Source organism: Eretmochelys imbricata, chromosome 27, assembly GCF_965152235.1.
Source record: "Eretmochelys imbricata isolate rEreImb1 chromosome 27, rEreImb1.hap1, whole genome shotgun sequence".
Lineage (NCBI taxonomy): Eukaryota > Metazoa > Chordata > Testudines > Cheloniidae > Eretmochelys > Eretmochelys imbricata.
In genome coordinates, this window is record NC_135598.1 from 11,509,399 (window position 1) to 11,533,977 (window position 24,579).

The 24,579-nt window shown below is 49.0% G+C and overlaps 1 protein-coding gene across 1 annotated transcript in view; it reads left to right on the plus strand.

Moving 5' to 3' along the window:
* The first annotated feature begins 3,643 nt into the window (after nucleotides 1-3,643).
* The window catches only part of SOCS7 (suppressor of cytokine signaling 7), a 39,149-nt gene continuing 18,213 nt past the window's right edge, over nucleotides 3,644-24,579 (plus strand). The window contains exons 1-7 of the mRNA XM_077806225.1: nucleotides 3,644-4,428; nucleotides 7,676-7,678; nucleotides 14,330-14,394; nucleotides 19,155-19,259; nucleotides 19,913-20,014; nucleotides 20,974-21,104; nucleotides 21,970-22,138. Coding sequence (XP_077662351.1) covers nucleotides 3,644-4,428; nucleotides 7,676-7,678; nucleotides 14,330-14,394; nucleotides 19,155-19,259; nucleotides 19,913-20,014; nucleotides 20,974-21,104; nucleotides 21,970-22,138 — 1,360 coding nt within the window. The remainder of the gene's footprint in view (nucleotides 4,429-7,675; nucleotides 7,679-14,329; nucleotides 14,395-19,154; nucleotides 19,260-19,912; nucleotides 20,015-20,973; nucleotides 21,105-21,969; nucleotides 22,139-24,579) is intronic.

The window sequence follows — 24,579 nt, forward strand, 5'->3', positions numbered from 1 at the left end:
GCTGCAGGGTCTGTGGTCGGGGCCGGGACCAGGAGTGAGCTGGGGGCAGAGTGGTGCTGGGTGGTGCTCCCTCCCTGCCCCCCGTGGGGGCTTGCCCAGCCCCCCCCCAAACATTCCTCCACACCCCCCTGGGGTCATGCCCCACAGTTTGGTAACCACTGCCTTAGACCCTCTCATCACGCCCTACAAAGAGGACCCTGATCTCTAGCACCTCCCCCTGGCTTAGTTTAGGTCAACGAGGGAGCCTTGTCCTGCCCGCTCTGCAGCGGGAAGGAGAACGTTGGAGACGGGGCCAGGCTGCAGATGTGGGCTCTGAATTTAAACGTCCCCGTGGGCCAGGTTGGGGTCTGAGGTTCTGGTTCTAGAAGAAAACGGTTGGTTTCTAGAGGACCCCTGCTCACACCACCGCAAAACACCGGGCCGCTGTGCAGCGAAAGGGGGGTGAATTCTTGCGAGTCAGACCCAGACGTGGCGCTGCCAGCACTAGGGCTGACATGCCAGGCCATAGAGCTCCACGTGAGCCTGTGTTTGGTTTCCTCCTTTATGGGGCTGAGTTTGGATCTCCAGGCGTTGTGTTTTGCAGGTGCTCAGCAACCAGGAGAGAAACTGCATCAACACACGGACCCTGGAGCCTCAACTCGGGACCTAACTCCCAGTGGGGAGGTTCCAGGTCTGCTCCTGTCTCTGGAATCATCAAGGGCCAGATTCTGTGCAGCACCTAGCGGGCAGGAAGGAGTCACTCTCCGAGGGTGAGTCCAGAGGAAGGGCTGGGCGCCCGCTCAGGCTGTGCGGGGAACTCAGGGCATCTATATAGAGAACTGCTCAGGGGAGCAAAGGGCTGGGCAAGGGGGTGTCTCTATGGACAGCAGGGATGGTGCTTGCACTCAGCCCTGTCTCCTCTCTGAGCTCCTGGCATCTGGCTAGCTACCCCCCTTGTTCCTGTCTATACTTCCCAGCTACCACTGAGTGGGCAGGGGGCTGGGCAGACTCCTCTCCTGGCCAGCACCTAATGCCGGGGGTCTTGCAGCAGGGCTGAGCGCGGGGCGTGACTGTGGCAGTGAAGAGGTCCCTGCTGGGAGGTGTGTGAATCAGGAGGCAGCTGCAGAGATGACCAGGGGAGGGAACAGGCAGGAGCTCACTCGTTCACCCAGGGTGCTGCAGGGGTGGGGATGCACTGGGTTCAACTCTGCCTAGTGAGGCTGGTGCAAAGAGCCTGGGGAGTAGGCTCCCCCCGCCTCCACCCCTCACACCATGGGCTTCTGGGCAGGTGCAGTGGGCAGGAAGAGGGTATGTTAGGGCTGGTAGAGGGCACGACCAGGCTCTCCTATGTCCTGGCAATCCTGTGCCCCCCTGAATAGGGGAGTGCAAGCACTGATGCAGGGATGAATTTGCCCCTAGTTCCTCTGGCCGTATCAGGATGTGTGGGGTGACTAGCAAAGTGGGGCTGCCACTCAGAGCTTTCCCCCTTGATACAGTTGAAACTGAACAGTGTTGCGCCATGTAACTCTGGCCCCAGTTTCACAAGCCCCCCCCAACACACATACATAGGGGCCAAGAAACCAGGCTCATCCCTTGCTTAAAAAACCTAACCCCCCCCCCCCCTTTTTTTTTTGGTGCTCAGTAAAAACAGATTTTAACTCCCTCCCCGGCACAGGGTGCAGGCAGCGTGCAGAGGTCGGAGGGAGTAGGCTGAGGTGTTGGGGATGGGGGTGTGGTGGAAGAGCGGAGGAAATGAAAATGGGTGGAAGAAACTGTGGACCCAAGGTAAACACCACGAAAGGAGCAAAGAGCCCAGCTGACTTGGAAATGCCCCTGGGAAGCCCGGCGGGCTCCAGAATGTGCCAGCAGCTTGCCAGAAGCCCAAGCTAAGATCAAGGCTCATGGCGCTGTACAAACACATTGCGAAGGCCGACCCCGTCCCACGCACCTTACAGCCTAATCAGAGGAGGCACAGAGAAGTGAAGCACTTGAACCAAGCTCACACACATTGGCCAATGGCAGAGCTGGGACTAGACCCCAAGTCCCCCGAGTTCAAGAGCAGTGTCCTACCCCCTAGGTCATGCTGCCTCTCTAGCACTTCCTACATTGAGATGAGAAGGGTCTGAGCCTCTGCTGGACTCGTAAGTGCTTGACAAAGGCTCCTCTTTTCGGCTGCAGCATTTGGGGCTCCGAGTCAGTAACAAGCCCTGGTGAGGAGCAGATCAAGGAGCAATGTTACTGGTACCGAATAGGGACCTTAAATAATGCTTTGTGAGGGATGGGGGTGGTGTGGGGGTCTGGGGTTATAGAGACAAGAGGGAGGTGGGAGCTGTGACGGGATAGGGGGAGAATGGTGAGCTAATCCAAGTGAAGAAAACAAGGGCCATACTGGGTCAAACCAATGGTCCAGCCAGCCCACTATCCTGTCTCTGACAAGTGGCCAGTGCCAGATGATTCAAAGGGAATGAACAACACAGGGCAATCTGAGTGATCCATCCCATCATCCAGCCCCATCCTCTGGCCGTCAGAGGTTTAGGGACACCCAGAGCGTGGGGTTGTGTCCTTGCCCATCTTAGCTAATAGCCATTGGTGGGCCTGTCCCCCATGAACTTACCTAATTCTTTTTTTGAACCCAGTTTATTTTTGGTGTGCGCAGGGATGAGAGAGAGGAATGGAGAGTGGGGGAGAGTTAAGCCCTGTTCCTGCAAATGGATCATCAGTGACTGAGGATGCATTGAGCTGCCTGTGCAGAACGACTTGCAATACCGGGGGGCCTAAGACCAGAGACGGGTGGAGAAGATGGTTGATGGAAAAGGAAACATAAAGGGGCAATCAGAGGAGACCGGTCAGTGTCACTTCAGGTCATAATCCGCATCTCGTTAACATGGCTTGAGTTGAAGGCAACAAGGCTGCAAATGCTGTGGGGGGATGTGCTCATGAACCACAGCTAGGGTGACCAGATAGCAAGTGTGAAAAATCGGGACGGGGAGGGGGGTAGCAGGGACGTTTATAAAACAAAGTCTCGAATATCGGGGCTGTGCCTATAAAATCGGGTCAACTGGTCACCCTAGCCACAGTGAGGGGCTGGACGGGGGAAACCAGAGGGCAGGCTAAGCCCCACCCCACCGACAGCGCCTGTCCCAACAAACATCAGGCCCAGCTCCAGGAGGAAGGGTAGGGGAAGCAAAGGGCTGGCCCTGGGGCAGGGACTCAGGAGGGGGCGGGGCTGATGAGAGAAGGGGTGGGGCCTAGGCCTGTCAGGGGGCGCGGCCTATGGGAGACAGGGCGGGGCAACATGAGGCCGGAATAGGGGGTGCGGCCTAGGGAAGGGGGCGCGGCCTATTGGAAGTCGGGGCTGACGTAGGGCGAGTTGCGTAGATAGGGGGTGGGGCCTATGGAAGTCGGGGCCAACGCGGCTCGAAGGACGCAGGGGAGGGGCGCGGCCTCAGGCGGGAAGGGGTGGGGGCGTGGCCGGGGGCGTGGCCGGGAGCGCGGCCTGAGGCGGGAGGGAACGGGGGCGAAGGGGCGTGGCCGGCGGCGGAAGTGAGGGGGCGTGGCCGGCGGCAGTGCCCCCCCCCGCTGAGGGAGAGGGGAGGCGGCGGCGGCGGGTCCCGGGGGGCTGCCGGGGGGCGGGGGAGGCGCCGCCCCGAGCCGGGCGGGCGGGATGCGGCGAGCCGAGCTCCGGGACGAGGGGGAAGCGGCGGCGGCGGCCTCGTACCGGGTGCTCAGCCGGCTGCTGGGCTATGGGGCCGGGCCGCAGCCGGGCGGCGGCGGCGGCAAGGGCCCCGCTGAGGAGGGCGGCGCGGCCGGGGGGCCGCCGCCGCCGCTGAGGGGCTCCCGCCCGCCGCCGCAGCTCATGGTGTTCCGCAACGTGGGGCGGCCGGGCGAAGCGGGCGGCGGCGGGCCCGGGCCCGGCCCCTCGGAGCTGCTCTGCCCGCGGCACCGCTGCGCCCTGGAGCCCCCGGGGGAGCCGGGCTGGGGGGCGCTGCCGCCGGCCGGGCTGGAGCTGCAGCTGGCGGCGCTGGAGCTGCAGCGCGGGAAGGCGCCCGGCGGCGGCGGCTGCCCCTGCCCCTGCCTCCTGCCCGCGCCGGGCGGCCCGGCCGCCGAGGAGACCAGCGACGCGCTGCTGGTGCTGGAGGCGCTGGAGCCCGACGAGGCCGAGAGCTGCGCCGAGGAGGGGCCGGGCAGCCCGGGCCGGGCCGTGGGCGGGAGGCCGGGGGGCCGGGCCCAGCCGCCGGCCGCCGGCGCCGCCGCGCCCCTCGGCGCTCGGAAGGGCTCGCTCAAAATCCGCCTCAGCCGCTTCTTCCGCACCAAGAGCTGCAGCGGCGCCTCGGCCGGGGGGGAGCCCGCCGCCGCCGCCGGCAGGAGGCGCTCCGGGGAGCTGCCCGCCTCGGCCGGGAGCCTGACCGACGTGTCCAGCCCCCGGGGCCGGGAGCGGGACGCGGGCAGGTAAGGGGGAGAGGGGACGGGGAGGGGGCGCTGTGGGCGGGCGGGCTTACCGCAGAGGGGTGCGAGGCGCTGGGCGCCTAAGGCGTCAGGGAGCCGAGGGGCCGTGGTCGTGCAGCGTCCTGCTGACAGCTCGGAGGGAGCAAGGCCTTGGGGGGGGGGGATGCCCCCCCTTCTTGTTCTTGGTGCACTGGGGTGGGGGGGGGGTTGTGTTTTCCATGCAAGGCTCGGGGGGGGGGGTTGTGTTTTCCATGCAAGGCTCTGCGTGGGCTTGTGGGTGCAGCTGTGAAGAGTCCGGAGCTGGGGGCACGTGTGAGAAGCAACAGCCTGGGCTCGGCCTAAGGGTATGGGGCATGAGGCCAGGGTGCAGGCCCTGCCCTATGCTCTTTGTGCCAGGGTCCAGAGAAGCCATATTGGGGAGGTGTGTGTGCGCCAGGGTATACGCCTCTAATGCCAGGGAGGGAGAGGGATGTAGAGGCTGCCTGCCATCGTATGTGCTTTCAGTGTAAGGGGGGGGTGAGGTGGGTATGGGAGATGGCAAGTGTGTGCCATGGTGTGGGGCAGAAGGATGCTTTAGTGTCCATTCACAAGGAGGGGCATGGGGTAGGCTGTAGGATATGTTCCTGTCATTTACGGGAGGAGGTTGGCATGCCCGTTCAGCTCCATGGACAGGCATGCGTCAGGAGTGTGTTCTCGGCACAAAGGTCCAAGGAGGGCATGGGTTATGCATACCCAATGTAGTGCTTGTTGCTGTTCAGTCCCTCCTCTGAGGGGCTCATCATTCCCACCAACACAGCTCAGGCACATCAAATGTAGGTGTAAGCAGGAATACACTCTCAGCGATGCTTTGGGAGCAGCACCTGGGAAGGAATAGCTGGTAAATGTCCAGGAGCATGAGCCATGGGGTTTTGGGTTCTTGCTTTGTTGTAGTATCTGGTGTATGCATCCGCAGGGCAGAACTTCTTAGCTGAGGAAGGCTTTAGTTCATCAGGCCATTGATTACTGCCAGAGCTTTCTAACGCCAGCTCTTAGGTTAGTGACTGCAGTCATGGCATGCCTTAAAAAAAACAAAAAAAAAAAACTTGACAGTGGCTAGGCTTGGAGTGTGCTGAGACCACAGTCTGTTGTGCTGCCTATGCTAGTGGTCTCCAGACTTTTTGGATCACACACCCCCAGGGCCAGCTCTAGGGAAGCAAAAAAAAAAAGGAAAGAAAAAGAGTTGCTGCTGCCGTGCCACTGAAGACGGAGCGGAGAAGAGCCGAGCTGCCGTGCACCCCCAGGATGCTCTTGCGCGCACCCCACTTTGGAGACCACTTGCCTTTCCTGGCTCATTGTTTCCTCCCCCCATCTATTTGTCTTTGTCCATTTGCTGTCTCTTGTCTTGTACTTGGATTGACAAGGTGGGAGAGGTGATATCTTTTATTGGACCAACTTCCATTGGTAAGAGAGACCAGCTTTGGAGCTACACCGAGCTCTTTTTCGGGTCTGGGAAAGATAGTCCTCGCATCCCAGCTAAATATGAAGTGGAACAGGGTGTTTAGCATAAGCTGTTAGCGCACATTCTAAGCAACCATTCAAGGTAGAGTGGCCCGTTAACGCCAACTAAACGAACCCCCCTCTTTTTGTCCTAAAATTAGGAAGCACTAGTATCCCAATCTAAATTTTACTGTAGACTTGGTGATACTAGCAGTGCTGCTGTCTCTATCAGCTGGTGACTTTAGGGTTTTGAACCCCTGTTTGAACTGTTCTGTTTGTTCCTGGGACGCTAAAGTCAGCACCTATCTCATGAGCCATTGATTAAAAGAATTGTGGAGCTGATCGATGTTATCCAAAGAACAGCCATATGAGCCTTATGTTCTCCTGGGCCACTTCCAATATGACTTCGGCAATAATATTCAGCGCTGTAGTAGGAATAGTCACATGTGAGCTCTGCATACTCAGTGAGCTTGTATTTGTTCCTGTGACAGGCATAAGTTAACAGGGACAAAAGGAAACTGCTTCAGCAGGAGAAGTGAAGTATTTGGGACCAAAAGGGGCTCATGTGGTGGCCTGTTATCTGCTCTCCATGTTACCATGTGGGCTTTGGAGTTCCAAGCTGCCATGGTGCTGCAGGGACTGCATGCTTGTTTCTGCAGCTGGGAATGCTGTAGTGGTGAGGTGACATTACTTGGCTTTTGTTGGTGGGGAGGCAGGGAGTGCCTTACTGAGATCTTAAGCAAGTTTCTGGTCAGCCCAGGAGCAGCATTTAATGGACTCTGGAAACAGTCTAGTCCTTGACCAGGAGAATTGATTGGTCTAATGTAAGTCCTTTGGGAAGAGAGGACATATGAAAGATGTAGTTTAAGAGTTTATGAGGGGTGAGCAAGAAAATCCCCCAACATCTTAGGTGTGAGTAGCAAATAACCTTTGGAGAGTTGTGGTCCAGAGCACCAGTTTGTGGTAACTGTGCAGCCAATATGCCAAAAACCTTGCTCACCTTACTGACGTAGGCTGGGGGACTGAAATTACTGGCTTCTCCTAAATTGGGGATGTCATGAGTTAGCCTCTGAGATCATATAGCCTAAACTTCTTGGCTAAATTGCAGTGTCAACTTGTTACCACTTAAGGCTCAAACACATTGACCAGCATTAAGTACTGTTAATGCACTTCTGAGATGAGCCTTGGTGATTCTTTACGTGTGGGAGCTCCATTTACCATAAATGAACCTTAGATGGCAGAGAGATTCCATTTGCTTGTAATGACACTATTTTGCTAATGTACTTGTTTATTTCCTCATTCCTTGTTCTTGTTGTTGACCAGAACTGGAAGTCTTTAGGATTTCCGAGAACTGAAATAAAGTGGCGTGAAATTATCAGTTACATATTAACAGATTTAGATCAAAAAGAACATACTGCCACATGGATTCTTCCTTTTGTAGGAGAATGTAATGGTCACTGCTCTTGCAATTTCCAACTCTTACGCTTGGAAGCATGGGATTCTGTACGCATTAGGTAGTATTTTAACAAAGATTAGCTCAATGTGGTGAATCCAACTTCACAAGTCCCTTCAAAAGGGTCTAGATTTGAACCGTGCCTTCTGTTCACATGGGCACTTTTTCATGGAGCTCTTGTAAGGGATAGGAAAGAGGTCACATCACTGTTGTATTTTGTTCCCGTTCCCCTACTTGCCAGGAGGCTACATAGTCATGGAGCATCCATTGCTAGCTCCTAGAGAGTTTGGCTTTATGCCGTCTCGTGCCGGTGAAGAAGAGTAGGTTAGTCTGGGTTGCTGCCCAAGTCTGCAGCCTTATATGCCCAATCTGCTTCTGTGCAGATGTGGGAAGGAAGAAAGGCTGCTTTCAAGGAACCATGTGCTGCATTGCCCACGTTTGCGGGACCTGCTGTGCTGTAGCAATGGGGCACCACCACGGTTCTTACAGCTGCTTCTGCCCCCTCTTTTGTTGGTTTAACCTCCGCTCTGGGGTGTTATGGTGTCTTTTCTCCTTCTCCCAAGCTGCCTCAAAGTACAGAAAAATGTTTAGGATTCCTAACTTGTGTGCTGGGTACCCTTTCTCAGCTTTCCCTTCCTCATGGCCAGCGGTGTTCTGTGCAGACTGTTGGTTCTTTGCCCTTGTCCTCACTAGGAGAAAAAGGGAATCTTCAACATTTGTGAAAAGCCTAGTGTAAACAAGGCAATTTATAGTTCTAACACATGTTAGCTGGTTGAAGTAAATCCTATGCTCTCCCTTTGGGTTTACCTCAGTCAGCTAATGCATGTTAATACTGCGGCATGCCTTGTCTGCACCAGGGTTTTAAGATTTGTTAGCTAACGTTAAAATCTTTTTTTAGTATGGACACGGCATTTAAAGTGAGCCACAGATGGCTGACCTGACCAAATTCTGTCGCTACTCAGAGCTTTTGGGAAAAACCCATTCCACGAAGACTAACTTTAGGACTGGGTTCGGAGGGGTAGCCATGTTAGTCTGGATCTGTAAAAGTGGCAAAGAGTCCTGTGGCACCTTATAGACTAACAGACATGCTGGAGTGTGAGCTTTCATGGGTCAATGCCCACTTTGTCAGATGCATGGGCCGAAGTGGGTATTCACCCACGAAAGCTCATGCTCTGATACGTCTGTTAGTCTATAAAGTGCCACAGGACTCTTTGCTGCTTTAGGACTGGGGAAGAGGCTGCAGCAATCTAAGGGGAATGCTTCTCCAGTTAGTTCAAAGTTGACTTTTGATCCAGTCAAAGGTTGCTATTCTTGGACTTGCGACTTAGCTTTCAGGCAGATTCCTGTCAGTATATCTGACTCCCAGCCCCTTCCTCCTTCCTACATCCTTCCCAAAGAATTCCTGTTCTAAGATACTGACGCTAAGTACGTTTTGTCTCTGTATTGCAGAAGGCTGTTTACCCAGTGCAACTTTTTCTTAAATGTTACTGCTAAGCAGAATCCCCAGTATTTGAAGTTGCGGCCCAGGCAATCCATAGCATTCCGATTCCTTGAGGGACCATGTTACAACTCTGCTTAGTAAATGTAGCAAAAGTTGAAAGGAAAACTGACCCCATTATCTAAGATCAATAGTCCGTTCTGATGAACTGGGGTAGACTTTGACTGCAACTAAATATAGGAATACCTGTGGCAACATTCCTGCCTTTGGGCCTGAGCATTGATATTTAAATGCTGCAACACAGAAATTGCTCTCTGAAGCCATTGTGCACCACTGCTCTATTCACATTAAACTTGGGGGTGCAGAGTTAGGCATGGATCCTGCAACTGCATCTGCACAGGCAGAGTCCCAGTGACTTCAGCAAGAGGCTGCCTGCATGGATCCAGTTGCAGGCGTGTGGCCCAAGTCTTGTAGCTGGTTTACAGTAGCTAGTTCACATATAGCATCTGCCCACCCAACACTCAAGGATCTGATCTTTACAGTCCCTTCTAACATTCCTTTATGCGTTCATATGCAGAAGATGCCACCTGACCCCAGTGAGGATGACTGGCTAGGACTTTGATCTAAGCCAGTTTAACTTACTACCATCTCTGCCTGTCTGGAACCAATTACAGAAACTGGAAATGGAAAAGACTTAAGTCACCTTGTCCTAACTTACTCCAGAACAATATGAGTTCTCATGGCTGTTGTCTCAGCTGCTATTGATTTGATGGACACCTGAACCTAAAACATTCTCCTCTGATCTCTAATGATTTAAAGATACCCCTGTCTGAGCCATGTCATCTGTGATGTTTGATATGGCTCATCTGATGCTCAGGCTTGCCATTCATGCCATGTGAGCCGCTTGGAAATTCCATCACTAGCATTCTTTAGCAACTGCCACGTTCACCCTAATACCCACTTATGGCTCCTTCAGGATGCCTAGGGGATCTTCTGCAGTACTAAGCTAAACTGATGCAGCGGTGTTCTGTTGCCGGTCACACTTGATTACTGTTAATATTTTCCACCATAATTTGGAGACTCTTGCTGTGCTTGAGGAGAAGAGGGAAAGGAAATGTTAGAAGAGATCATTTGAGTTTAAAAGTGAACTGTAGCAGAGTCCAGTCCTTGTGAATCACTTCTGGATCTGACCCCACTGCAGATCTAGAAGTGGGAAATAACACATGGTGCTTTTTTTACATGATTATAGAATGGTAGCGTAAAAATGTAGCCGTTTTAGTAACAGCACAGAGAGGTCCAAGATGTTTCTACTCCTTGCTATTCTCATTCCTCTAGGAATAAAATATGGCTTTAATAATAGATAGAGGTTTAATTCCAAACTATTTTGTTTTTAAGTGATTCCGTAAAAGTGATCAGTATCTAAATGGTGTTTCTCACTACTGTCCTTAATTGCAAAAATAGAACTAAATACTTCCTTCACACCTGTGCTAGCCCATCAGAGTCAATGAAGTTACTCAGGTATAAATGAGAGCAGAATTTTGTATGCCCCGCAGAAAAGGCAGGATTATACTTGCATATTCTGCACTCTATCTGATTTTAATGTGTGGTGATACAAAACTGGAGCTTAGATTTCTATGTTTCAATAACTTGGTTAAATTGATTTCATGTTCAGCTTAACACTTTGCAGAAGATGGGAGAGGGCTAACTTTCTCTGAAACTGACCAGCTTCTTAAGAGGCTGGAGATAGGACAGCCAAGGGACAAAGGCACAACCTACTAGTGGATATAAAGGTAGCATTCAGATTGTGGAGAGCACTTCCTTCTTGCAAATCTAAAAATGGAGGTGGAGAAGAAAGCTCATGAGGAACCCAGTCAGCCTTGTAAAATCCCACTTGCCCAGGATGAGAGATTCTCTTGGATGGGCGAGTAAAATATTGGCGTTTCCATCATGGTAAAGATGGGAAAGAAAGGCTTATGTCAAGGCTGGTAAATCTTCATGTCCATGTTACAAGGCTGAATGTAGTAAAACATGTTTGTTTGGATGGCACTGCTCTTAAATTGTGAAGCCTGGCACTAAGTAATTGACTTATCCTGCCTGGGTAGAGATTTCTGGAGTAGTGTAGTATAGGAGGGATAGCTCAATGGAGGGGGGAGGGATAGCTCAGTGGTTTGAGCATTGGCCTGCTAAACCTTGAGGGGGCCATTTAGGAACCTGGGGCAAAAATTGGGGGTTGGCCCTGCTTTGAGCAGGGGGTTGGACTAGATGACCTCCTGAGGTCCGTTCCAACCCTGATATTCTATGATCTTTCAAGTGGCCAGCAGTTGGGTAGAGTCTTGTTAAGACAGTGCTCTAGTATTAGCTGGCTGTATGCGATACTGGGAGCTACCACTGTAGAGGCATTTATTAGAATTCTGTAGCACGCTTTTAAGATCATGTCTTGCACAAAAGCCAAGATTCAGGCTTGATTTGCCTGGAAACACTCAAGTAGTAGCCATGTACTTCTTACCCCCAACACAGGAACTTTGTCTTGCAGCCTCTAGCATGAAACTACACTTCTGCAAAGCAAGCTTTAAACAGGCTAGTTTCTTTATTTGTTGTGGGACAAAAAACTGTTTCCTGTGAGGTTGTAGGCCAGCTGGCCTGCCTGCCGGAGGGTTATTTTTAAACAACAGTTCATGGTCAGCATTGGCTGTGCTCAGATACCAATGTGGTTGGGCTCTCTAAATAGTACTTTCAAGTATAAAGCAAGGGATCAAGTTAGAGAATTCTGACCACTTTTTTAACTCTGTCGTTACTGTTGCAAGACCACCTCTTGCACAAAGAGCTAGATTTTTAGAAGAGCGCACGGGAAGGGAGACTTCTGAGTTTCAGTTCCCACCTCTGTAATGGACTTGGATCTTGAGCAAGTCACAGCTACTCTGCCTTCGTTTCTCCTATGTTAATTGGTGATAATACCCAACTGTGCAAAGCCCTTCAGGATCCTTCAGTGAAGGATACTGTACAGGCTAATTTTTACTGGGCAGGGGTCGTACATGGCTAAATTTGTAGGCCTCATACTAGGTAAATTTTGGAAAGGAAATTTTAATGGGAGTCCTCAGAGGTACGTTTTAGCTACATTTCCATGTAGCTGAATGGGCTGAGCAGCTTTTCCACAGTTCACCTCATTTCTCAAACTGTCTCAAGGAGGCTGTGTACCTCATAAAGAAAAGGAGTACTTGTGGCACCTTAGAGACTAACCAATTTATTTGAGCATGAGCTTTCGTGAGCTACAGCTCACTTCATCAGATACATACCGTGGAAACTGCAGCAGACTTTATATATACACAGAGAATATGAAACAATACCTCCTCCCACCCCACTGTCCTGCTGGTAATAGCTTATCTAAAGTAATCGTCAGGTTAGGCCATTTCCAGCACAAATCCAGGTTTTCTCACCCTCCACCCCCCCACACAAATTCACTCTCCTGCTGGTGATAGCCCATCCAAAGTGACAACTTAATGTGTATGATAATGAAGTTAGGCCATTTCCTGCACAAATCCAGGTTCTCTCACTCCCTCACCCCCCTCCAAAAACCCACCCCCATACACACACAGACTCACTCTCCTGCTGGTAATAGCTCGTCCAAACTGACCACTCTCCAAGTTTAAATCCAAGTTAAACCAGAACATCTGGGGGGGGAGGAAAAAACAAGAGGAAATAGGCTACCTTGCATAATGACTTAGCCACTCCCAGTCTCTATTTAAGCCTAAATTAATAGTATCCAATTTGCAAATGAATTCCAATTCAGCAGTTTCTCGCTGGAGTCTGGATTTGAAGTTTTTTTGTTTTAAGATAGCAACCTTCATGTCTGTGATTGCGTGACCAGAGAGATTGAAGTGTTCTCCGACTGGTTTATGAATGTTATAATTCTTGACATCTGATTTGTGTCCATTTATTCTTTTACGTAGAGACTGTCCAGTTTGACCAATGTACATGGCAGAGGGGCATTGCTGGCACATGATGGCATAAATCACATTGGTGGATGTGCAGGTGAACGAGCCTCTGATAGTGTGGCTGATGTTATTAGGCCCTGTGATGGTGTCCCCTGAATAGATATGTGGGCACAATTGGCAACGGGCTTTGTTGCAAGGATAAGTTCCTGGGTTAGTGGTTCTGTTGTGTGGTATGTGGTTGTTGGTGAGTATTTGCTTCAGGTTGCGGGGCTGTCTGTAGGCAAGGACTGGCCTGTCTCCCAAGATTTGTGAGAGTGTTGGGTCATCCTTTAGGATAGGTTGTAGATCCTTAATAATGCGTTGGAGAGGTTTTAGTTGGGGGCTGAAGGTGACGGCTAGTGGCGTTCTGTTATTTTCTTTGTTAGGCCTGTCCTGTAGTAGGTAACTTCTGGGAACTCTTCTGGCTCTATCAATCTGTTTCTTTACTTCCGCAGGTGGGTATTGTAGTTGTAAGAAAGCTTGACAGAGATCTTGTAGGTGTTTGTCTCTGTCTGAGGGGTTGGAGCAAATGCGGTTGTATCGCAGAGCTTGGCTGTAGACGATGGATCGTGTGGTGTGGTCAGGGTGAAAGCTGGAGGCATGCAGGTAGGAATAGCGGTCAGTAGGTTTCCGGTATAGGGTGGTGTTTATGTGACCATTGTTTATTAGCACTGTAGTGTCCAGGAAGTGGATCTCTTGTGTGGACTGGACCAGGCTGAGGTTGATGGTGGGATGGAAATTGTTGAAATCATGGTGGAATTCCTCAAGGGCTTCTTTTCCATGGGTCCAGATGATGAAGATGTCATCAATATAGGTGAGAAAACCTGGATTTGTGCTGGAAATGGCCTAACCTGACGATTACTTTAGATAAGCTATTACCAGCAGGACAGTGGGGTGGGAGGAGGTATTGTTTCATATTCTCTGTGTATATATAAAGTCTGCTGCAGTTTCCACGGTATGTATCTGATGAAGTGAGCTGTAGCTCACGAAAGCTCATGCTCAAATAAATTGGTTAGTCTCTAAGGTGCCACAAGTACTCCTTTTCTTTTTGCGAATACAGACTAACACGGCTGTTACTCTGAAACCTGTGTACCTCATGTGACACTTGCACATGGTGTGAGTGTCAATGCAGAGTTAACTGGTTTGGCATGCCCCATGTAACCTGTAACTCTGTCTTGATCATATGTGTTTCATTAAGGCATCTTGATGTAATGGCCAACCTAGGGAAAGGATTAGCTGCTCATAACACTGCCTCAGTTTTAAATAGGCTGCACGACTCAAGTTGGAGTATATTTGCTCTAACAGTCTAACTGACATTCCTCCTGAAATTAACTTGTTACTTATCAATTTAGAGATGTGGTATGAAGACTGAGACTTAGCTTTGTGTATTGGTTGTTGTACTTAAATTTTCTAAAGCGGGTGTTCTCATAAATGTTAAACTGCATTGCAAGTATAGTGACTAGGCTCAGTCAGCTTTTCAGCAGATGAAGCTGCAGTTTTGCCAGAGCTGAGAAAGAATTGCTACTTTCCTGTATTCATTCATTAGCTCTTTCTCTCTCTCAACAGGAAACCCCGATTGACAAGAACTCAAAGTGCCTTTTCTCCGGTTGCTTTCAGCCCCCTCTTCACAGGTAAGGATAGAAAGATTAAGTGAAACACTTTATTTTACACTTTTAGGTGTGTTACTCTTTAGATTTAATTACAGAGAATTAAAAGGCTTCCTTTCCATTCATCTATTAAGAGCTATTTAGTCCACCAGGAATTATAATCTCTCAACCCCCTAAAAGAAGAACCCAGTGTAAGGCTTGTCTGTACTGGAAAGTTAATGTGGATAAAGGTAGGGTGTGAATTTAAAGCACAGTAGCTGCTCCGTATTAAATGCCTGTGGGGGACACTCTCTTAACAAGAACAGTTAATCAGAAGCAAGTCTGCGTAGACCAGCCCTGAGGAACACAACTCCTCATTCTGCTTCATGTTTTTTTTTAATTTTCCGCTGTTGAGAGGGCAACGGAAGTCTGAGCTGTGATTCTAGCACACACAGGGCTGTCTTCATTAGACATGCTGGTACTTGTAGCCACAGCAGGATACCCAGTGTGACCTACCATGTTTAAAAGCAGGAATCTTCACGCTGGTGCAAGCCACGCTTCTGTACTGGGTCTTGTACTAGTGCCAGCCGCATTGGTGCAGATGTCACAGGACCCTGTCCTAGGCACTGTGCAATCACAGCAGTGTGTGTTCCTGCACCAACAAGCATAGTCACGTGGCTCTACTCAGTTGCTGTGCACAACTGAATCCAGAATCAAGGCCTGCTGTTAGAGAAGCTTGCAGTGAGCCAGTGTCTTATCCATTGGGTGCTGAGAAGGGTTGGTTAGATTCCTGTGTCTGTCATGCCTGAGACTACCTCTCCCCATGACCCAGTGCTATGGTGGTATTAGGTGGGTGCTTGAGCTTGATCTCGGAGTGGAAAAGAGCAGACAGGTTGGAGGACATATTCTGTGTGAGGGGTCCCTTTGGAATGCTTCTTCCCAACTTGTTGGTCTGTAGTGGTCCAAATCCGTTAACTTTTAGGGGATGCTTCAAACCAGTGGGCTTTGCGTGGGCCTTGGTGGAGGGCTGAGGCAGTGCCTCAGTGCAATTGTCTGGGAATGTATGGTGGAAGAAGAGGGGCTGCTGGCTTTGGACTATGTAGACTGCAACTTCAGTATTGTGGTTTTAAGTGTTTCTTGGGATGCCCAGAGCTTTGATTGGTCTGATGTTGAGATCAGATTGGCTATAAATAAAAGCAAAGGGCTTCCTGCATATCCCATTTGCTTCTTGATTCAGGTGTCAATAGAAACCCAGCTAATATGGTAATAGGCTCATTGAAAGTAGGGTACCTGGTGTCTGAAAGGAGGAGGAGTGCACACATACTGATGTCCCTTTATAGGGTTCTGGTCGACCTTTGTGCTGAGCAGTGACAGTGCCGAGAGCTGCCTACCTTGAAGGTCATTTCTTTACCTTGCCTTGAATGGGTAAATGAAGAATTCTGCCTCTTCCCAGCCTTTAGTTCTGGCAGAGTGAGCTGAGCTAACATCACAAACGGAGACTGGTGAGAATTCAAGCCATAGCTCTTCATCTTCTCCATTTCCTCGTGAATTGAGACCCCCCCCCCCCCCGAAGTCATTTTAATATTTTGGTAGCAGCACAAGCTTGGTTTTTTCCTGTAACATGCCTAGCTTCTTGTAGATGTGCATAATGTGCATTCATTCTGCAAACCAGAGACTGCCAAAGCCGACACTGCTAACACCAGCTCCTCAGCTGTTGCCAGTGGCCTGGGATCTTCAGAGTGTGTGTGTGTGTGTGAGAGAGAGAGAGAGAGAGAGCGCGCGCATATGTGGGAATACAAACCTTGTATAACCTTTTAAGAAATTAAAACTTTAATGGACTTCATCATAATGGGTTTTAAAGTAACTTTTCTCCAGAGAAACTGCAGAGAAGAAACTGGAAATGACTAAATTGATCACAAGTTTGAAATCACTTTAATTTTGCCAGTGAATGAATGTTGTGGCTGGTTTTGTAACTCAGGTTTTTCCGATTAACTATTTAGAAGATTTTTTGTAACTTTGTTGAAACTTTCTGTAATTTGGAGACTGTGTCATCTCAAGACCTTTTCACTTACATAAGACCATGCCAACTTCCTCAAATGATCTTGTGTCTGGATTATTGATATCTTTATCTGCTCACAGACATCAGGTTCTCTTATGCAAAACACTGGGTAGTTCATTTGCTGATTTAAATGGGACTTTTCCAAAAATTGACACTCACTAAGGATGACCTAATTAGAACCTGCTTGGACCAAGCTGCGTGGATCAAAGAGGGGCCTCATACCTGATTTGTCCAAAGGCCTTGGAAATCAAAGATAAGGGCAAGAAGCCTGCCTTGCCTTCCAGGTCAATAAGCTATCTATGGGGAGGCTTATGTTCAAGAATCTCCAAGACTTATCACCTTGGGGTGGGGAAGTCAGGACCTCAACTACCAGGCCACTCCTTCCTTTGCCAGTTTCTCCCTGCACCTGGAGGCCCATTAGCAGGAAATGCTGGATCCTTAATTAGCTAGCTTCTAGTCCAGAAGACTGAGAGCTGATGCATTTGCAGCCCCCCTTACGTTAAGTATTTTTATTCTGTCTTTTGTTTTACTTAGCTTTATTTTTAGGGGGTGGCAGTGAAAGTGTAGCTGTAGGCATGGAGGTGTGAGCCCCCACACGTGGAGAAGGCACCTGAAAGAAGCTACCCAAGTAAACCACCTTCAATCTTGTTTCCTAAAATTATTCAGTGTGTTCTGTTTAAAAATCCACAGACTTGAGATTGCCATCTGTAATTTCTGGTAAACAAGAGTTGTCGAACTTCTGCTTATCCAGAGTTCTGTTAAGTGGGCTATCCTTTTTGTTCAGTGTTTACATAGTGCTTGGCTGGGCTCCTGAGTGCTACAGTAGTGCAAATATTACATCTTGAGAGGGCTTGAGAGAGTTAGCTGCCCACAAGAATTGAAATCGAAGGAAGGAAGCTGTATAATTGGCTTTGAGGTGGTGGTTCAGATGGTTCAGTTTCAGTATTAAGATATTTAACCAGCCGCAAGTTATGGATTTGATTGACTTTGAAATTGTTTAGCTGGAATTTATAACTACACAGACAGCCACCTGCTTAGAATCCTCTTTAGAATTTGAGGCTTGGTTATTTTTAGTATTTGATGTGAGTCCAATCCAATAGTGGGACTAACTTGTGGATTTGTCAGTTGGATTGCTTTAGTCTTAGTTTAGTTTAATAGTAGTAGTTTAGCTTTGGTGATGTTTCCTTGATTTTATTCAGACGTGTTTTAACACATGTATAAAAAGTCACACTACTTTCACTGGCAATGGGGGTCCAGAACCTTTGAGCACCTGGGTTGATACCAGCTAGGTAACCTAAAAGCCTGATCAGCTCTCCCAGTTATTTGGTTCAAGCAGGACGTTGATCTTAAGGGCTACTCCGCAGCAGTAAGCAGGTGTTTTAACCCAAAATCACTTGATTCTGTAGGCTGTTGGCGGGCAAACTCCCCTTGAAGTCAACAGGAGTGTTGTCTGTAAGACTTCTGGCAGGGATGGGTAACTTTAAGATGGTAGAGGGCCACAAAATCCTCTAAAACCCTTTGGCAGGCTGGGGTGTGTGACCTGGGGTTGGGTCCCGCACCTAGGAGGTGGCAGCCCCTGAGGGGGTGTTAGAGGGTGAGCCAGCCCCACACTTACCCTGAAGTGGTGACTCCTGTACCATGAGGCTGGGGGTGGTACCCCACTGTGGCCCATTAGCTCTCACCACAGCATCACCTGACCCACTTGGCTACATGTAAGGGAGGCCCTCCCCCCATGATGCCTCATCCTGCCCCCTTCTTGGCCATTGCACCTGCCCCAAGCTGAGCTGTGATGGGCCAAATAAAATGATTTGGCAGGCTGTTTGCAGCCTCTGGGCTGCTAGATGCCCATCCCTGGCTTATTGAATCTGGCCTCAGGTACCAATGCATGAAATTGGCCTTTTAAACCACTTCGTGAGCATTAAAGCCAGAGAGAACTTCAGGGGAGTCTTTGTCACGCTGTGGTGGTCAGCATCTGAATCTAGAAATCAGAAGTACCCACCGAAGCATATTGAGAGTTAATATCATGAGAGCAAGAACGTGATCAAAGAACTGCCACTGAAGTATTGCTGACTATCTTCCACTTGGGGTGGTCGGTGGGAAAATATCTTTTATAGCTAAAACCATGAATGTGTTATTAAGTCCAAAATTTGACCGTTTCATCAGATGTGCCTTGGGCTACTGGAGTCTTTCCATTTGTGTCTAGCAAATACCTAGGAGTGTGCATAAAATGCACGTTAGGAAGCATTGGCAAGAACTGGTTTGTTTAATGTAGCAAATAGAGCTTAAAAAAAGAAAACAACCCCTCCAGCTCCTTGCTTGGAACACCCTTCTGCAGTATGCCTCAGCCACCCAAACACACTGCCTGTTGGGTCAGCCTGGAAATCGTGCCTGTTAATAGCCTTCAAAATGACTGAGTCTGTTGTGTTATTGGAAGACTTTCTACTGTGTATGCTGAACTTAGGTTGGGTTCACTAGCATGCATCGGTATTTGCCATTTGCTCGCACTTGACTATTGCTTAGAGCCTGACCCTTGAGCTGCTGTGGCAGAGTTGTCTTAAAATCAGTGCAATGGGGAAATTCAACTTAAAGTATTTAATGTGAGACTGAAGCAGAGGCCTCTGTCCTGTGTGGAAATTGGCCTCCAAAACTTTTTAAAGCCACCTCCTTGCTGCTTGACTCTGTCTTCCCTTTGCATGCTCTGGAGAAGGTGCAAACTCTTACCAGTCTCTCTCGATGAATCCTTCAGGTGAAACTGTGTCACTAGTGGATGTGGACATCTCCCAGCGAGGACTGACCTCGCCTCACCCTCCGACTCCTCCACCTCCACCACGGAGAAGCCTCAGCCTGCTAGGTACTCTACATACATCCCCCCTAGAATTTCCTTCCTGGTCATGTGTGTGTGGCTGTAAGTAGTAGGGACTGAATTATTTTTCCATTTTGGAGTACAATGCAGGCTCTTACAGGATCCCTTCCGATAAACTGATCTCTACTTCCCAAGCAAAGAATTTCTTCCATTCCCATATCCAGTACTGCTGCTGTGCATAGAACGCTGTGAGGTGGGCCCTTTCTCCTGGGTTTAGCATGCTAACTCTACAGCACTCCCTGGCTTCTTGAAACTCAGACTTGCATGTCCCTTACGTGGCTGCATATTGGGCTGCCGTTAGACATTCAGAAACCTATTGATGTTCTTAATCTTGTATTGGCAGCCATGTTCTCCCTAAATACCCAGTTTAGAAACTAACTTCTTGATTTGCAGGAGAGGTGGTGTATGTATCCAGGTGACAGAGAGAGACAAGTTCTGAGGTTACATCAATATCTGCTCTTCAGAGAAGCTAGTGAAAGACTGAGCTGTTGGCTAATGTTCCATCTGTTCCCCTCCCGCTTAGCGCTGTAGGCGGAGCTGGACACTGGGCTTGCTCTTGCTCCGTTGGCAGGTGCTTGGCGATGTAGCAGCTCGCTTACTTTCCTATATTCTGAACCTCTCTTGCTTTTGTTCTCTTCTAGATGATATCAGTGGGACGCTGCCTACATCTGTTCTAGTGGGTCCGATGGGGTCTTCCCTGCAGTCTTTCCCTCTGCCTCCGCCTCCTCCACCCCATGCCCCAGGTCAGCTTAGTTTTAGTGGCAAGGCTGCGTTATGCAGAGATCTGGACTAATCTGTTTTGGCAAATGTCTGGCCTTACTGAAGTCTGTATTGCCTGTAAGAACGATAGTAAGGGTTGGGTGCTGCCCCCTTAGCCGGTTCAGCTAATGCAAGATTGAGCTGGTCTTCTACCCATGTTGCTACATACTGGGACATGGTTGAGTCAGACCTCTAGGTTCCTTTTTAAACTATTGATTTGTACGTGCAGTGTGGCTGTCTGCATTGCTCATAATAGCCTAGTTACCCTCTTCCATTTGACAACTCTCAAATATCCACTTCCTCCCTTAGGTTCAGCAGAACTGGAATGTGCATGAATCACAGCCTCTAACCCTAAAATGGCTGCAGGATGCACTGCGTGGCCTAATAGGTGTCTTCTCTGATCACTGGGGCCTCTTGTCCACTAGTGTTAGCGTAGTTCTGGGAATAGGGCTCAACACTTGCTCCCTAGGCTCAAAAGACGTCCTGTTTTGTAGCACTGGAGTAAAATCACACACAGGGCTCTGCAGCTACCTGGCTCTATCATTTAACCTTCCGTTTCCTATCTTCCCGCGTCTAATTTTTTAAGCTGTCAAATTTTAGGCCTAAGCTACTTTGACAACATCCCTTTCCAATCAGTTTTAAAAGCAGGTGAAAAGGCCTTGGCGTTTCCATGGACAGCCCTCTGAGGGGACACCGGTGAATAGCTGGTGAAGACAATGAATTAGTTGCCTTGGAGTTGCTACCCAGGTTTCCCCACTCTGTCCTCATTCCCAAGGACACTGTCCATCCATCAGTAAAGCTTCTTTTTTTATGCCATGGCTTCACTGCGCCTGCTTTGTCCTCGAGAATCCAGGGGCTGTTTGGGGAGGGCGGCTCTTATTCTTTGCAGTATTGCTTGTCAATGAGTGACTGTTGCCTGCCATTGTTGGTGGTTTCCCTGCAGATGCGTTTCCCCGGATCGTCCCGTTCAGACCAACAGAGGCAGTGAACAGCCAGACCACCCAGCATCTTCAGTGTCCTCTCTACCGACCAGATGCAAGCAGCTTTGCAGCTAGCTTGCGAGAATTGGAAAAGGTAAGGGCTTCATGCTGGGTCTAGATCTGGGGTCACTCTTACAAGACCTCCAGTGGGCAAAGGCTCTCCATTGTTGGACTGTTTGTGGGTTAAGTCAGAAATCAGCCTTATGGGCTTCATTATTTCCCCCATATGGATTTGTAAGCGTGAGATGGGGATAGGACAAAAGGAAAGATGTGTTCCCCTAACAATAGCCCTGCCAGTGATAAATTCCTCACTTATATATCCCCACCAGCTTTAGAAGCACTTGGATGTAATCGGAAGAGGGGTAACGTCTTCCTTATTTGGGTAGCTTGCATGTGTAAAGAGATGTTGCTTGTATGTGGTAGAAGGACATGATGGTCTTGTTTACTCTAGGAAATGGACTTATTGCTGTCAATGATTGTTGACCATGTCTCTTCCTGGACTAGTGATTAAACTGGTTTATCTGCTAGTATAGCTAGAACAAAATGGTTTAATGTGGTTTGACTTTCTGTCAGTGTGTCTAAGTTTGCTCTTAAGGTGTTCCCCAGCAGCAGGTTATGGGGGACCTGTGGCTGATACCTTTGGTCAGCATCAGATGATTTCCCAGAGTATGTTGGGTTGTTAATGGCAATTTATGCCAGGATGCTAAACTGCTCCTCTTGTGAAATACTAGCCTTGCCGAGGAAATGCTTCAGCACTACTTTTGCCAACAGCTACAGACAATGCTAAACTGTTAATTCTTCCTGGGAGTGCACTGGTGCTAGGATGGGGCAGAAAAGACTGACAGTTCTTCGAATCCCTTGATGGTTGAGTTAAGCTGTTTAGTACAGAGCTGTTAATGGGCAAGTGCCTTTCTGGCTTACCAGAAGTCTGAAGACCTTTTTGCACTCTCTACTGGTAGTGTGGTTGGTACTGGGGACCAATGAACTGGGAAGATGCGGAAATGAAGCTGAAGGGGAAACCAGATGGATCCTTCCTGGTACGAGACAGTTCCGACCCTCGTTACATCCTGAGCTTAAGCTTTCGATCACAGGGTATCACCCATCACACCAGAATGGAGCACTACAGAGGTAAGAGCAGCAAGGTTCTTGGAATGGTCTCATTCACTGGGATGTGGCTCTGGCCCCATCTGCTAATCAGCTCTGCGCTGCAACTCCATCTGTCTGTGTAGGAGCCCAGAACAATGCATTGTGCGTAGACCTGCTTGCAAAGGGGAAACTGAATGCAGCCATACCTTGCCCTCTGCTTCTATGCTAAACTGCAGACCTCAGTGAGGGTTCTGTAGTGGGTTGATCCCAGAGGCGCTAATAAAGGCCCTAAATGGAAATATTTGCTCTAATTCGTGTGTGATTGATTCTGTTAAAAAAACCAAAACCAAAAAACCCTTTCTACTCTCTCATGACAGGGAAGGCTAAATAAGGAGCTATTCACCTCATGAGTTGTCATAGCACACAGACCAGCCTAGGTTACCGCCGCGTCTGCGGACTGTTCTTGTCATAGTGATCACAGGCTTAGTGGCCAAGGGAGGATCTTGGGCTGTGAATGTTCCATTTAATCCCTTAACTCCTCTGAACGGCATCTTCCCATCCCTCTCCTTCTCAAACATCGCTCCATTGAGAAACTGAGCAATATAATAAAAATCCTCTAGGCCCTTTTCCTCCATGCCCATTCTGCATGCTTCACTTTGGGAAAGCTTGTTAAGAAGGAGCTAATGGACTTGCAAAGTTGCTGTGCAAGAAAATATGAAGGAAAAGCTTTATTGATTCATTAATAGCTTTAAGGCCAGAAGGGACCATTGTGATCATCGTCTGAGCTGCATAGAAGACCTAGCTCAGTGTGTAATCATTGTACCTTGTTCTTACGGTGCAATGTAGGGGATAGCTCAGTTATTTGGGTTGCTGGAAACTAGCAAGGCTTAACGCTTTGGGATGATTTAGTCTTGGTGTTTCACCGGTTAAATGGGAGCTGATCATGGGATGTCATTGCTGATGAGTTACTTTGCCTTTGGTCACTTTCACATTTACTGTATAGGGGCAGGACATCAGCATTCATGCATCTGGCTGGTACAAACTGCCGATATCCAAGCTGAGACTTTAACTTTGATCTTGTGGCTTTTCTATTCTGAGAACTCTTTGCTTGTTGCTTGTACCAGCTTCCTGCCTCATTTGTCATCTTGCTGAAGGATACTGCCCGCCCCCCCATCTCCCCCCCCCAGCATTTGCATTTCAAATGTGGTTTTCTGCGTTGGGACTGTGCACAAAATGTTCTGGAGGGTAGCAAAATCTGAGATACTCAATGTTTTGAGGAGGGGGAGGGATAGCTCAGTGGTTTGAGCATTGGCCTGCTAAACCCAGGGTTGTGAGTTCAATCCTTGAGGGGGCCATTTAGGGATCTGGGGCAAAAATTGGGGATTGGTCCTGCTTTGAGCAGGGGGTTGGACTAGATGACCTCCTGAGGTCCCTTCCAACCCTGATATTCTATGATTCTACCATCAAAACAAGTGGTCCCAAGCAGTCTTTAACTAGGTGTACAAGCACCAAAGTACTTGGTAACCTCAGTGGATACCAAAATTAACCTCTAAAGACATGCCTGCAAAAACGGTTTCCCTCTCAGATTGCCTAGCCCATGTCCCCTTTAGACAGTGTCCCTTGCCATAAAGCTGGAAAGGGCAGATGCTGGTAGCAATTTGTAATTTGAGGCCTTCTTGACAAAAGTTCTTGTACAGTGACTCTCTCCTACCATGAGCAAGAGCTGGAACAAGTTTTCTTTGCTGCTTCTCAGGTTGAACACCTCAAGGATGAGAGGTCTCTGTTACAAGAGCTTCATTCCTATACTTCTGTAAGGCTGCTACCCTTCACTCGGTGTTGCCCCCTCTGTGAGGCCATAATAAATCACAACTGTGTACATGTCTGGTTGTATCCCCCCTTCCCAACTATCCTTCACCAGTTGCTTAGACACTGGTTCATCAGAGCACCTAGACACTGTGCCTAGCTATTAGCATGTGAGTAGTTTTATTGATTTTTAAATGGGATTACTCATGGTTAAAGTTAAGCATATGCTTAGCTGCTTTACTGGATTAGGACCATAGATTATAAACTGCTTGGCGCATAGTCCATTAATAAAACTTTCAAAAGTAACAGACAATGAGGAGCCGAAGTTTCATTAAAAGTCAATGGGACCTAAGGTCCTAGGTGCCTGGGGTTTTGGCTCTTAAGTAACTAATGTGCTTTTGAAAATGTTACCACCTGTCTTTGTGTACTATAATGAGACCCTGATTTGGGCCTCTGGGGCCCAGTCGAATATAAAATACGAATTACAAAGCTCAGAGCTGCCTCTCCACTCCAACAGTCCGGTCACCCACAGCAGTTCCCAGGAATAACCCTACAGAAAGACCCCAGCACTCCTGTTTGTGTAATTAACTCTACACTTACACTAGGACTGGCTGAGCTGCCTGCTGAATGTGCTACAGCTGATCTGAAACCTGCAGAGCTGAGCACTTTGTTAAACCAAT